The sequence below is a fragment of the Triturus cristatus genome, chromosome 1_2, assembly GCF_964204655.1.
Source record: "Triturus cristatus chromosome 1_2, aTriCri1.1, whole genome shotgun sequence".
NCBI lineage: Eukaryota > Metazoa > Chordata > Amphibia > Caudata > Salamandridae > Triturus > Triturus cristatus.
The window spans coordinates 918,931,913-918,945,077 of NC_140580.1; the positions used below are offsets into that span (position 1 = coordinate 918,931,913).

General features: G+C 45.2%; 1 protein-coding gene across 7 annotated transcripts in view; it reads left to right on the top strand.

Annotated features, from left to right (window-relative positions):
- The window catches only part of SPSB1 (splA/ryanodine receptor domain and SOCS box containing 1), a 131,606-nt gene extending 118,662 nt beyond the window's left edge, over positions 1-12,944 (top strand). For all 7 annotated transcript variants that reach the window (XM_085609761.1, XM_085609760.1, XM_085609753.1 and 4 more), the window contains exon 3: positions 10,991-12,944. In XM_085609761.1, the coding sequence (XP_085465887.1) occupies positions 10,991-11,118 (128 nt within the window). In that variant the 3' untranslated portion in view covers positions 11,119-12,944. The remainder of the gene's footprint in view (positions 1-10,990) is intronic.
- Positions 12,945-13,165: the final 221 nt, after the last annotated feature.

Sequence of the window (13,165 nt, forward strand, 5' to 3'; positions counted from 1 at the left end):
TTATTTGCCAAAGTCCTGGCGAACCGATTAGCGCCCCCCCCCCTTATTCCGATACTGGTTGGCCCAGAGCAGGCAGGGTTTGTTCACAGGCGCACTTTAAAAACGCAACCTGTGCACAATATTTGAAGCTATTCAACACATTAAGCCAGAGACTAAAGCAGCTGTGATTTTTATTTATTTTGACGCCGAAAAGGCTTTTGATTCTGTTGAATGGAATTCTATGATGCTGATATTAGGTATGGGTATTGGTGACCTCTTCAGTCTGCTGGGGGCAGTCTCATTCAACTCTCCGGGGTGGGCAATTTGGTTACCTTCCCGATCACAATTTCCAGAGGCACTTGCCAGGGATGCCCGTTGTCACTACTACTTTATGCTCTTGTGGCTGAACCTTTGGCATGTGCCCTCAGAGTATCGCAACCATAGTTAATCGGTTCCCCGGCTATATTTTAATAATCTCCATCTATGCTGACCACACTCTTTAATACATTAGATACCCGGAGGCTAACCTTTCCCCAGTGTTAAGGGAATTAGTAAGGTATGGCGAATTCTTGGGGGTTAAAATTAGTTCGTCTAAATATACAATTTTACTCCTCACCACAGCCATGGAACCGATAGAACTGGAGTTCCCGCTGACCTGGTCTACTGACTCTGTACGATACTTGGGTATCCAGGTGCACACGAGCTCACTGTTTACCGAGAATTATGACAGGGCAATCGCTGAATTAGTGGACGATATTAACAGATGGTTGTGGCTCCCATTGTCCCTACTGGGATATATATCCTTGATGAAAATGGTAGTGTCACCTAGATTCCCGTTATTGTTTTTAAATATACCTATGGTTCTCCCTGCCCACTTCTTTAAACCTATCCAGTCCCTACAGGTAGAGTTAGCTTGGGCGGGTAAGCAGCCTAGGGTCAAGGTGGAGGTCCTCACACTCCCATACTCCATGGGTGGGCCCTGTGCCCCGGATTAGGAGCTTTATTACAGAGTGGCACAAAGTTTGCATGCCCCCCCCCCCCCCCCCCCACACACACATATCTAAAAATGGGAGGGTTGCAGTTACTCCATCTCACTTTACTTCATTTCTGTTCCATACCCCTACTAGGCGTGCTGGCACTTTAGATTCTATAAACGCTACCACGTATGCTTGGCAGAATTTACTAAAGGCAAGCTGCCACGATTTTATACTCCCCGCTCACACCAATCGAATGGTGTTCTTGGCTGCCAGTACTAGCCAAACCTGAAGTGGTACGGGCACTAGCGCGACTTGATATTTCTGAAATAGGCGACCTGTTTGAAGATTGGAAGGGACGTGGTTAAGAGGAACTAATCTCAGAAAAACAGGATGTCTCCCCAATCAAGAGATTTCAATTTTTCAGGGTTATGCATGTGATATGCTGAGCGATATGACTTAACTACCGGAAGTGGCCCCTTTCTCTCTGTTACGCTCAGTCCCCAGGTAAAATCGTCTCAAGTATCTACAATATGGTGCAAGGCTATCTGAAGAATCACTATATTAAAGCAAGATTGGAGTGGCAGGCAGACTTGGGGGTCACGCTTGACGATGATACATGGCGCTATTGCTGTGAAGCCACACAACGCTTTTCCGTGAATGGACGGCATCGGCTCATCCAGTTTAAATATCTCAACAGTTTTATACTACATCTTGATTACATAGATATGGCTTAAGGGATACTGCGAAGTGAGGTGTGGAGTAGAGTAGTCAGGATTTCTACCTTTACCTTGGCTATGCCCCTCCATAGCGAATTACTGGATTTTGATATTTCAAGCTCTTAGCGCCGTAGCTGAAGAGTCCCTGACACCAGACCCTTTGTTGGCTCTCCTTGGCTTCTCCAAGCGTTGCGTAAAGATATAAGGTGGCTGGTTGAAATGGGTTTGCTAATAGCGAAGCAGGGAGTTGCTATGCGTTGGGCGCAAGGGCCACCCCCTACATTGGCGCAATGGTCAAGAGAGATGTTGTACTGCAATACGCAGTCCGAATTATACAGTAAACTGCTCCCTCCCCAGAGTCGACCTAAAAACTCCTTCTGGAGCCTATACCGGAGCTTTCTAGAGGGCAAGGAGTGAATTACCTAGGATCCTGACTTCCTCTTGAGGTGGGTGGAGTGGTATGGGTGAATATATAACCCCTGCAGATATTTTTTCAGGGGCGCTATATCCGGTATTCACCTAGTAAAATATGCCTTTATACAATTTCAGTGTTAATGCCTCTGTATGGAAGTTATTCATGGTTACGACAATTGCACGCAATAAACTGTTACAATGTTGATGAGGGAAATTTACATTCATATACTGTGTTCAGTTTCCAGTAATGCCTCTGGGTTTATATTTATGGACACTGACTGTTCTTTCCGTTTTACTCCCTTTTTTCAATCTATGTTTTTAGTTTTGTAAAATCAATAAAAAGTGTTCAGACACAGCCCTACTGCTGTCATTTGTTTAGTGAACTGGCACACTGAACAAGTGCCATAGAAGAAGTGTCCGATCACTTTAGTTAGAGACCAGTGTATCTTGATTTAATTTCTTCAATGTTGGTCTCATATGTTATGTTATTTGTTATGTTATTTATTTGTTAAAGCGCAAACAGCTGCCCCAGCAACGGAGCGTCCCGGCGCTGACCTAACCAGTACCTGAGGGGAGGGGGGACCAACAGAGGAATCAGATGACAGAGAAGAGATGGGTTTTGAGTTCCTTTCGGAAAGCGATCAGATTGGTTTGGGTACGGATGTGCAGAGGTAGGGAGTTCCATAGCTTAGCCCCTAAGACTTTGAAGGAACGTCCACCCTGTCTGCAGAGCTTAGTTCGGGGGACCATCACGAGGTGTTGTCCCAGTGAGCGCAAGTTGCGCTGGGGCGTGTATGGTACCAGAAGCGGGCGCAGGAGTTCAGGACAATCAGAGTTGAGAATTTTAAATGCCATGGTCAGGGTTTTAAAGTGGATCCGAGATTCAATTGGCAGCCAGTGCAAATTACGGATGGTGGCTCTGGCAGAGCACCTACGTGGGAGATCAACCACTGCTCTGGCGGCCGAGTTCTGGATACGTTGCAGTCTTGCTAGTTCAGCTTTGTTTGCCCCCAAGAGTAAGACATTGGCATAATCCAGCCGGGCAAGAATCATAGATTGTATGATGAGTTGGCGGGTTTTGGAGTCAAAGAATCAAAGTATGGGGTTGAGGCTCCTCATGAGACCCACACACGTAGCTGCCACTTTCTTCGTGTGGGACTGAAAGCTAAGTGAGGGGTCGAGCCAGACACCTAGGTTTTTGACGACATCTTTTGGCACGGGGGTGGGGCCAAGCACAGAGGGCCACCAATGATGGTTCCAAAGGGTAGGGTTTTTTCCCAGGAGGAGGACCTCCGTTTTCCCGGCATTTAGCTGCAAGCAGTTGAGTGTCATCCACCTAGCGACTGCTGCGAGGCCATCTCTGAATTTGGTTGCCGAAGGTGATGGACCTTCTGAGAGTGTGATGACCAGCTGTGTCGTCAGCGTACGACACCAGCGTAAGGTCCCACTCTTTTGCCACCACTGCGAGAGGCTGAACGTATAGATTAAATAGGGATGGGCTAAGCGCCGACCCCTGGGGGACCCCTTGCCCGATGGAGTGGGGTTGAGAGATGTAGGGTGGGGCTGAAACTTGAAAGGACCTGTCTTTTAAGAAGGACTGGAACCATTCAAGGGCTAATTCGCCAATCCCAATGGCCTCAAGTCGCTTCAGCAAGATGTTGTGTGAGACCGTGTCAAAGGCCGCGCTGAGATCCAACAGGATCAGCGCGGCACTTTGACCGGCGTCTAGGATACCTCGAAGGTGCTCCGTAGTGGTCAGCAGAGCCGACTCAGTGCTGTGACCTGGCCTGAAGCCGTTTTGGGAAGGGTCCAGGACATGGTTATGCTGCATGTGATGGGATAGTATTTTGTTGACATGAGCTTCAGCCAGTTTTGACGTCCAGGGGAGCAGTGAAATAGGCCGGAAATTTTCTGGTTTATTGGGGTCCAATGTGGGTTTTTTGATGGGTGAAACCCAAGCAGATTTCCAACAGGTGGGGACCACCGCTGAGGAAAAGGAGAGATTGAGTAGTTTGGCAAGCGGGGGGAGGAAGAAATCAAGTGATTCCAAGAATTTGGACGGTCGCATGGGGTCTGCTGGGGAACCAGACTTGACCTGTCTACATAGTTTAGAAAGGTCGTCGAGGGATATGTCTGGTATTCTTAGCAGTTTTGATGTCTCTGCCGTCGGATGGGGGGTGTTAGTGGGCGTAGCATCGTCTTGTGGAAAGGACGCGTAGATCTTCCTCACCTTTTCAGTAAAAAAGGTGGCCAGGTCCTCGCATTGTTTCAGGGAGGTGATGCAAGAGCCTGGATTGGGGATTTTCTGGAGATTTTGGACTAAGTTGAAGATGGTTTTGGTGGGATTGGAGCTGCGTTCGATTTCCTTTGCGTAGAAGGAGGCTCGGGTAGTGCGAATCGCCTTGTGGTAGGTGCGAAGTTTAGATAGGTAAAGGGTTTTGTTAGAGTCTAAGTAGTCTTTCCTCCACTCGCGTTCGGCTTTTTTGCACTTTTTCCGTAATGTTTTGAGTGAGTCATTGTACCATGGGTTAGAGGGGGAACTGCGGGTTTTAGTCCATTTGGGCGGAATTAAGGCGTCAAGCCCTGTGACTATCCATTCGTGGAAGGCGGCGTATACTGTATTAATATCCCTATTATATATGTACCAGCTGATCCTTCAAATTTGAGCATTGCTTAAAAGCAAACCTAGGAGGTGCTAAATTCTTTGAACCAGTGTATTCCAGTTCCTCTGAATTGACTTTTGTAGTTGTGGAAAGACTGGATGAGTCGTTCAACCTGTTAGAACATTGGGTGAGCCACTACTACCCTATGGTGAGGTACATATGGACCGACAAAGATGCATGTGAAAAGCCAACATCTTCTGCAGTGAACTACCAGGTAGCAAGGAGACCCAGACTGGTGCTTCAGCAGTAATGGAGTCATCTAGTGCGATTCTCCTTGGGGTTTGGTGGTGCTTGCACTAAGCAGAAGACTGGAGGGACCTGTCGCACCCACTGGACAATCAAAGTTGGCAGCCTGGATCTCCGGTCTCTTAACTGTTGCCTGCCTCCTGGAAAGGTATACCTATGATCAGTGCAGTGGTGCCCCCAATTTGCTGGACCATCTTAAGAAGTATTTTGCAAAGGTAGTCCGTGTAGGGCATGATTCTTCTCGGCATCTCATAAGGGCTGGGTTCGACACCACAGATCCTGGATCTAGGACATGGGTACTTGCAATTTTTTTCCTGGGACTAAAGTATGGTCTGTGATGTGCCCGAGGGCTACATTGATGCCAGCAGCAGGGGTTTGCAGTTTGTAAGAGGTGCGTAAGAGAAGCAAAGCATGTATATTGTGTAGACTGCGAGCGATGGAGTTATTTTGAGGGTTTCTTTCCATACTGCCCTCTAAATGGATTCTGTAGAAGTAAGATTTGATCCTACTGTTATGCTGTATCTAAATTGCCATTCCTCTAAAACGCCATGCAGTAAGCCTTCCCTGCTTGCATTACTACATTGGGAGAGTCCTGTGTAAAAAGGGAGCATTTGGTTTTTAAATTGGAATGAAATATTCAGATCAGTCCCCAGCTTCCCACTTTTCCAAATTTTGATCCTAGTCAATGGCTTGATTTCACTTTGACTTCTTTCATCATTATCCAATATAAGGGCACCTTGAAATACATTGGTTCAGAATGTGCACTCTATATAAATCATTCTCATGTGATTAATTTAATGAATTGTAATATTGTCCGTGTACAATAGCCCTTGCGACTCCAAAGGGTCCATATGACCACTGATTTGCCTCTTAGTTGACTACTGGCGTTGTCAGAGTAGGAGGCATGAACATTTGTACGTTCATTTTTTTTAAACCATCACTTAAAAAATATATATATATATATTCCTCCATGCACTACTCTAATCGGATGTACTATGTTGAAACGCTTCTGCATGTTGATGAAATACACTTTTTTGATCTTGCAGAGACTAGAACATTACTAGTTTGTTCAAAGATATCTAATGAAACACATTCATTTTAAAGACATAGGGTGCAGGGCACCTTATTTCCTTTTCTTTTACTTCAGTTAGTGAGAAAATAAATGCTTGCCAGTTTATTTAACATCTTTCGGAATGTTAAGGTTCTCTTAACAGCTGCATCAGTGCTGCTGTTGGCCAGTGAGCTGCATGTAAAGGTCAGGAGGGCTGTAAGCGCCCCCTGGGGTGTACTTTGTAACCTACACCCACCAACCCAGAAAGGAACATATGCAGCCTGTGGGTATCCTCATTTCTACAGGCCTGGAAGACCAGAACATCAGACCAGTGGGTCCTTCAAATGGCACAGAACTGCCCAGCCCTTTCACAAATGCGCTTCAGTTAGACAGATTTCAGATCCCGCAGCAGGAGGTGGCAACTCTGCTACAGTAATTAGTGGTGGGGTTGACTTCAGAGCTGGAAATTAAGCACAGGTGCTACTTTTGGTATGTAAGGTTACCAAGAAAGACTGAGGTCGGCGTCTGATTCTAGCCCTCAGGGTCTTCAACTTGTTGCACAAGGACTGATTACATTTTCTGTCCCTGTCTGGGTGGTGTCTATAGATTTGCAGGAAGCGTGTTTCCACATACTGATCCTACCACCTCACAGGTAGTACTTGCGTTACTTAGGCGTCCACTACCTACCAGTGTGTAATCCTCCAATTGGAGTTAACATTTGTATCTCAAATCTTCAGCAAAGCGATGGTGGTTATGGCAATCTGGGAGGGTCTGGAATCTCTATATTCATGTACCTAGACCATTGTCTGTTCAAAACCGGCTTGTCACAGATGGTGTCACATTAGTTGCAGGCAACAGCTTGCCTACTGTTCATCTTGGGCATTTTCATCAATGTGTCCAGGTCTCACATAGAGCCCCCATTGCACCTCCAGTTCATAGGGGGAAGTATTGGATAGGATACAACATTCTGGGTGGGTGGTCTCAAGTGGCACCGCCACAGGTTGTTTTAAGGTTTATGCTGGGTTAGGAGGGGTTCTGTCACACAATCTCCTGGGATGCTGGACCATGCCTGTTGGTGGTTGGAGGAGCACGTCTCTCAATATGTTGTCCTACCCTCCACCAGGAATGATTATGGTGGTGCCTGATGCATCCACCCTTTGGGGTGCTCAACTGGAGGAATTGGATATCCGAGTATTCAGATCTCTAGAAGAGCAGGGGCTGCACATCAACTTTTTAATTAGTTATGCGGCTAGCATGCAAAGCCTTCCTCTCGACTCTTTGCACTCGGTCTGTCCAGATCGTCAGACAATTGTCTGTTACATCCACAAATTGGGAGGAGTATGGTTTTTACCTTATCTGTTACAGAAGTGAGTCTGGGCTCATGCGCACCAGTACGAGATCTACCTAGTTGCAACCATTTTGGCTTGCTCTCTGATCACCTTGGCTGAAAGCCTCGCTTTCTGTCATCTTGCTAACTACAAATGGTGTTGCCACCTAGATGTGATCCAGTACATTTTAGCTATGATGATCATCCCTCAGGTGGCTTTGTCATTTGGAACAATTCAGATTACCTCTGTGCCCTTCAGTATCCACTGCGAAGAGCTTTTGGGGACTCCTTTTGATTGACGTGAAGCTTTACTTCACTCCATTTTCTCAAATACTGGATTCCCCAAGTTCTGAGGAAGATTAGTCATGACTGCGCAAATCATTATCATTGCTCAACAGACCTCCGGCACATCTTTCGGACTTCCATGCTCAGTCTACGTCTCAGGGTGAGCTTCCTTTCCCATTCGGAGGGGCAGGTGCTGCACCCCCAATGTTCAGAGATGGTCCACTTAATCATAACAGCCAGTCTACCAAAAATCCACTCCGGAAGGTGGAATACTTGTCAGGTTTGTGGAGCAGAAATTTGTTTCATTGAAGACTCGTACATAAACTTCCTTCATTTCATGTTTTTGCATGCCCAGCAATGCTCTGCGGCGAGCCTTTGCAAGGGATACATTGCTGCCTTGACAATACTCATCCTTCCATACTAACGACCTTGTTTCAAATCTCGCATCATGATGGAGTGCTTTGGAAGAGTTGCCTCTTATATTTCCTTCAACTCCTCTTGTTATGTCACTTGTTTTAACTTTTATGATGGGGCTGTCTTTTGTTCCCTTCCCACATTTGGTGATGGGCCATCCCTTTGGGCCACTTCATGGATGGCAGTTGCGGCTTTTGCGCTCGTAACAGTTTTGGCAGTCTTTTTTTTTTTTTCTTTTTTTTTTCTCTTTTTTTTTTTTGGGGTGTTCATTACTTTACAGAGGTCACTGAGATGCACCCAGGTAGTGCAAATCTTCCCTTTACATGATTTTTCATGGAACAATTAGTTGTCCGGACTATGTCTTCCCTTCCTAATGTGATTACCCCTTTCCAACTGGGACAAGCCTCACTCCTACCCATGGCCTCACCCGACCAAGGAAAACTTTAGTTTTTACATCAAGCTCATGAAGGCGATATGTTCTGGCAACCAGCTCTTTGTGGGGAATACATGCAGCAGAAAAGGCAGAAGAATGTCCTGCTCAGTTATACTCTGATTACTAAAATATATGCCGTGCCAAGAAGGAACTGCCAGATGGAATCAGAAAAGGGTACCGATTTGAGATGGCTCCTGGGGATATTTTCACAGGTGAAGAATCTGCAGGTAGAGGTATCTCTCAAATAGACACTTACCAAAGGTAAGTAACATTTTCTTCCATGCTGTCATTGAAACCCTCTCTTCCAAATTGCATGGCTAGGTTAAAGCCTGCCTGCCTTGCCAGTTGTCATCACATCCCTGGTCTGCCCTCTAAGGGTTATGCAAGTTTGATCTCCAGTTAAAGTAGTCCCCTTGTTTGTGACCCATTTCAAAAGGGCTGGCGTATAGGGCACATTCAGATCATGTGAAGGAGGTCCATCCTGTTTAAGCTAGGGGCAGATATCCTGGGACGATGAACAGTTTATGGTGTTGTACTTCAGTGAAGTAGGCATTAAAGTAGTGAGCCGTCAAATTGGCTCATATAAACAATGCCACCCCTTCTGTTTTTCACGTAAGGAATATTTGAGATGTCCTGGCTTTTCGCTGGAGGGATGTTCACTTCGGCTGAGCCAGTTGTTGACTTTTTGCAAAAATCAAAGAAGGGTCCAGTCATTTCTTATTGGTTCCTCTTGTAGTTCCCTTTCACTGGATAATCTGTTCCTCCTCCACCCATTACGGGTAACTCTGAGGATCACTTGATGGATGCATCTGATCAATGCAGATCATCAAATATCCATGAGCAACAAATCTCCACTTGCGTGTGGGATTAGTTACCTCCTGGGGAAGAATAAATCCCCTATGTTGCATTAATCCTGTTATGCGTATGACTGATTACATTTTCACCTGCATGATGACATATTAAGGTGTGACGGAGGCTTTGGGTGATCTCTCCCTAAAACATGATGCTTTTTATATTGACAGAAGCCATTTTAAACCTGTCATTTCTACCCCCTTTTTTTTTGGCGTTCGCAGTTACCATAATCAGCTATTGCACGCAATTGTTTAAAGTTGAGGTTAAGGAGGAGTATGTCGTGGGGTTGTGGGATTGCTTTGTCCTGCCTCTATTGCCAGCCCTCTATTTACACATACTGCTTCCACAATCATGAACATGTTGGGTAACTCTAGCTTTAATCTGTCCCTTACTTTAACCATCACCCATTCAATAAAGCTACCCTAACCAAACCCTATCCCTACCTTCAACTCTGAACTTACCCCCAATTGTAACCCTTTTTCTCACCATAAACAATGCACCTTGACTTATTCTCACACCATACCAAGACCCACCCCCCCCAATAATTCCACCCTGAATTTCTCCCATACCAATTTGCTGAGCCATTCATTTCACACTAATTTTCCAACTTGAAGCTTGTTAATTTTTATGTATTCCCTAACATTTGGTTACTCTACCCTTTGTGTTGTGGGTGTTTTTTTTGTTGTCAGTTTAGACAATTGTTCACTGAATAGACTCCAAAGCTCAGCTACGCTACAGAGGGATGCAGAGGTATCCCCAACTGCTGAACTAGAAGACCGGTGCCACAAGGAAGCACCAGTCTTTTGGGGACTCTGCCAGCTCTCCTAATTAATGACTGGGAGGTAAATAGTTGCAAAAGGAAATGATCTGTGTGTTCCCATTCCACTACTCACATTCAGGGAATAACTTTTGTTTCTTCAAGCACTCAATCTGTGTGTTCTTGCTCTCCTCCTTTTTTTTTTATTTTCAAATGTCCACCCATCCACCCCTTGGTAGCTCTGTTATGCTGGCTCATCACCCACCAACCAGTTCATCCATTGTTTCCTCCCTGGCTTTAAAAAGAAAAAAATAATAATCTTCTGCCACCCATTGCAATAAAACTTTCTTTCACGGACCTAGCTGCTGCTATTTGCATTCTGGCTGCTCCAGTTTCAAGAGCGCAGTCTTAAAACGGTAAACAAAAGAAATGGTGGCTGGATCATTGGTATGTGTGCACGTGGTCAGGCCTGTGTGCACATTTGTCATTACTCATCCACCCACATTTGGAATGATACAGCTCCCAGTCGCATCATGAGCTTTGCATGCATGTTGTCATCCTATCTCTCATGCTTGCACCTCGCCCCAGTTTTTTCACACTGCCATTGCCAAATCTTAACCTCCTACAGTGATAACCTAAATATGCCATTTTCATGTTACTTTGATGACATTTTAAGCTGTAAGTAAATTGTCATTGATTCTTCCAAAGGTCCTAGTCTTAAAATCGCAGGAACAAACTGGTGAATTGGATAAATCTGGGTGTGGGTGAGGTACACTACGTTGGAGAACCACCTGTTCATGTGGGGTAGACTGTTTTAACATGAGATTCCTGTATTAATGGAGGACAGTCGCCCTAATCTATTTTCTCTTCTTGCAGCGGAACCCCTGCCTCTGATGGACCTCTGTCGAAGGTCTGTGCGCCTTGCTCTGGGAAAAGACAGACGGAGCGAAATCCATAGCCTTCCACTGCCAGCCTCTCTCAAGGGCTATTTACTATACCAGTGACCATGGGATTAGCATGGCTCTGTGTGCTCACAATGTGGACTTATCTAGCTCTCACAGCCAGAGTTGTGCCCTCAACTCCTGTAACCGAGACTGCTGCTGAGGTCCTCGTACTGCCTGAGAAGTACATCCAACGGAAGGGCTCTAACTTTCTTCTGTCCAGCATGTTCCAAGTATTAGAAGGTTCTTTTGGTGGAAGTAATGTTTCTGCTCATAGTCCCAATTAAGCTTGTGCCACCCTTTTTTAAAGGCGAGTGGATCAAAAGAATGCAGAATATTGATGCAAAACATATGGTAATGGCTTGCTTTCGTGGAGTACGGACGGCTGTAGGTACCGGGGACTGTAATGAGGGAAGTTTGTGATCTGATCATGGGAGCTCTGGCATCAACGCCACATACCACCATTTCTAACCTGGTCTTCTGCAGATGCTTCAGTTGATTCAATGCTTCTAACCTGGCAGCTTTTTCGTTCCTGAGCATAGTAATTTATTCAGAATGAAGGTCTTGTTTCTATGTTCTTTTTGGTTATGTCTTTTGCTCGTTTTATGTCGTCCCAAAACTTAACACTAAGCCTGGGGTGAGGACAGGCATTGCTGTTACGTTTCTCAACTTTGTGTTGCAGAACGTGAAAAGATAGGAGCTGCCGTGGCGGGAGAGAATTTGCTCCTCACCTTCACAATTCAAGTGCAATAGTGACTTTAAATCTTATCGGGCTGCTTTTACCCAGAAGATCCACGACCCTGCAGGTGCAGTGTAGGCTAGATGTTTATGACCAGGGATGAAGTCATTGCTGCTTTGCTGATGAGAAGATACGATATAGTGATTCTTGCAGGATGTGAGTTTTTGATACCGCACTTTATATTGGTGAGATGCTGGAGTTAGTGCCTTCACCTGTGAGTAGGGCAGGCGAGATGGGGGAAGAAAGTTTAAACTATTAACCCATTTTTGCTGATCAAGAATTTGTGCTCGCCTCTTTAGGAATGCAGGTGAAGTGGCATTGACTCGTCTATATACTTTTCCTTGCCCAACACAGATGCGTATCCTCCATGCCAAAAGGAAATGGCATTGGCACATTCTCATCCTCCACATCCTTGCTGCACTGAGCTTTTTTTTTTGGGGGGGGCTGTTAATGAAGTACGGTGGCTGAATGCAACCATGCTCTGCAGCCTATTTCTGATACGACCTCAAGCTGTACTCTTGAAAGTGCCCCAGCCTTATAGGTGCACCATTCATTTAGAAGCCTGGCAGCGCTGGGATCTGTATCTCTTCTGCTACATTGCGCTGATTGGTTTGGCCTTGCTGGACTGGGCTCCCTACCAGGTTCTCCCCTCTAATCTTACCCCTTTTTACATTGCACATTTTGTCTGGGACTTTGTCACAAAGGTACCATTGTTGGATGAGTTTATCAAATTGTTTAATATATGTTGAATTGTGAGTTTGTATGTTGCCTGCTTCTTGGTACCATTTTTTTTAATATGAAGTATATTTTTTAACGCACAATGGTCCCAAGAAACCTGTTATTAGGACATTTTCCCTTCTCCGTTCACTTTTAGGAAGGTTTTATGCTTTGGGGTGTTGGAGGGGCCTTCCTGGTAGCATTGGATGCCTAAGGAGTTGTAACATGGCTATTGAAATTGCTGGACACTCTTGCCTTTTTAATGCAAGCGGTCTTCCGCCATTGCTAAAGTGGGCACAGGTTCTCCAAACTCTTGTCTTCTTCCAGAACTGTGTTTGTTGCTTGTACAGTTTTAAAATGTCTTTCTACCTTATTCCTGTAGATAATGTTAATTTACCTAATAAAGAAATAAAAGTTTATTAAATATTGAAAATGTTTTTTGTCGTTTGTAGCTTAAGCATTCACATATCAATTGCACTTTATTTTGTCTGATTTTCAGCTTGTTCAAAAACGCTTTCCTGTTTGCTAAACGTTTATAATGTTAGATTCCTAGCTAGCAAACTCCTCCGACTGGCATGCAATTCAACAAAATTAACCTGCAGAGATTGTGAACCCCTGTTTTTCTGGGTGCCTGTACTTGGCGTAGAGGCCATC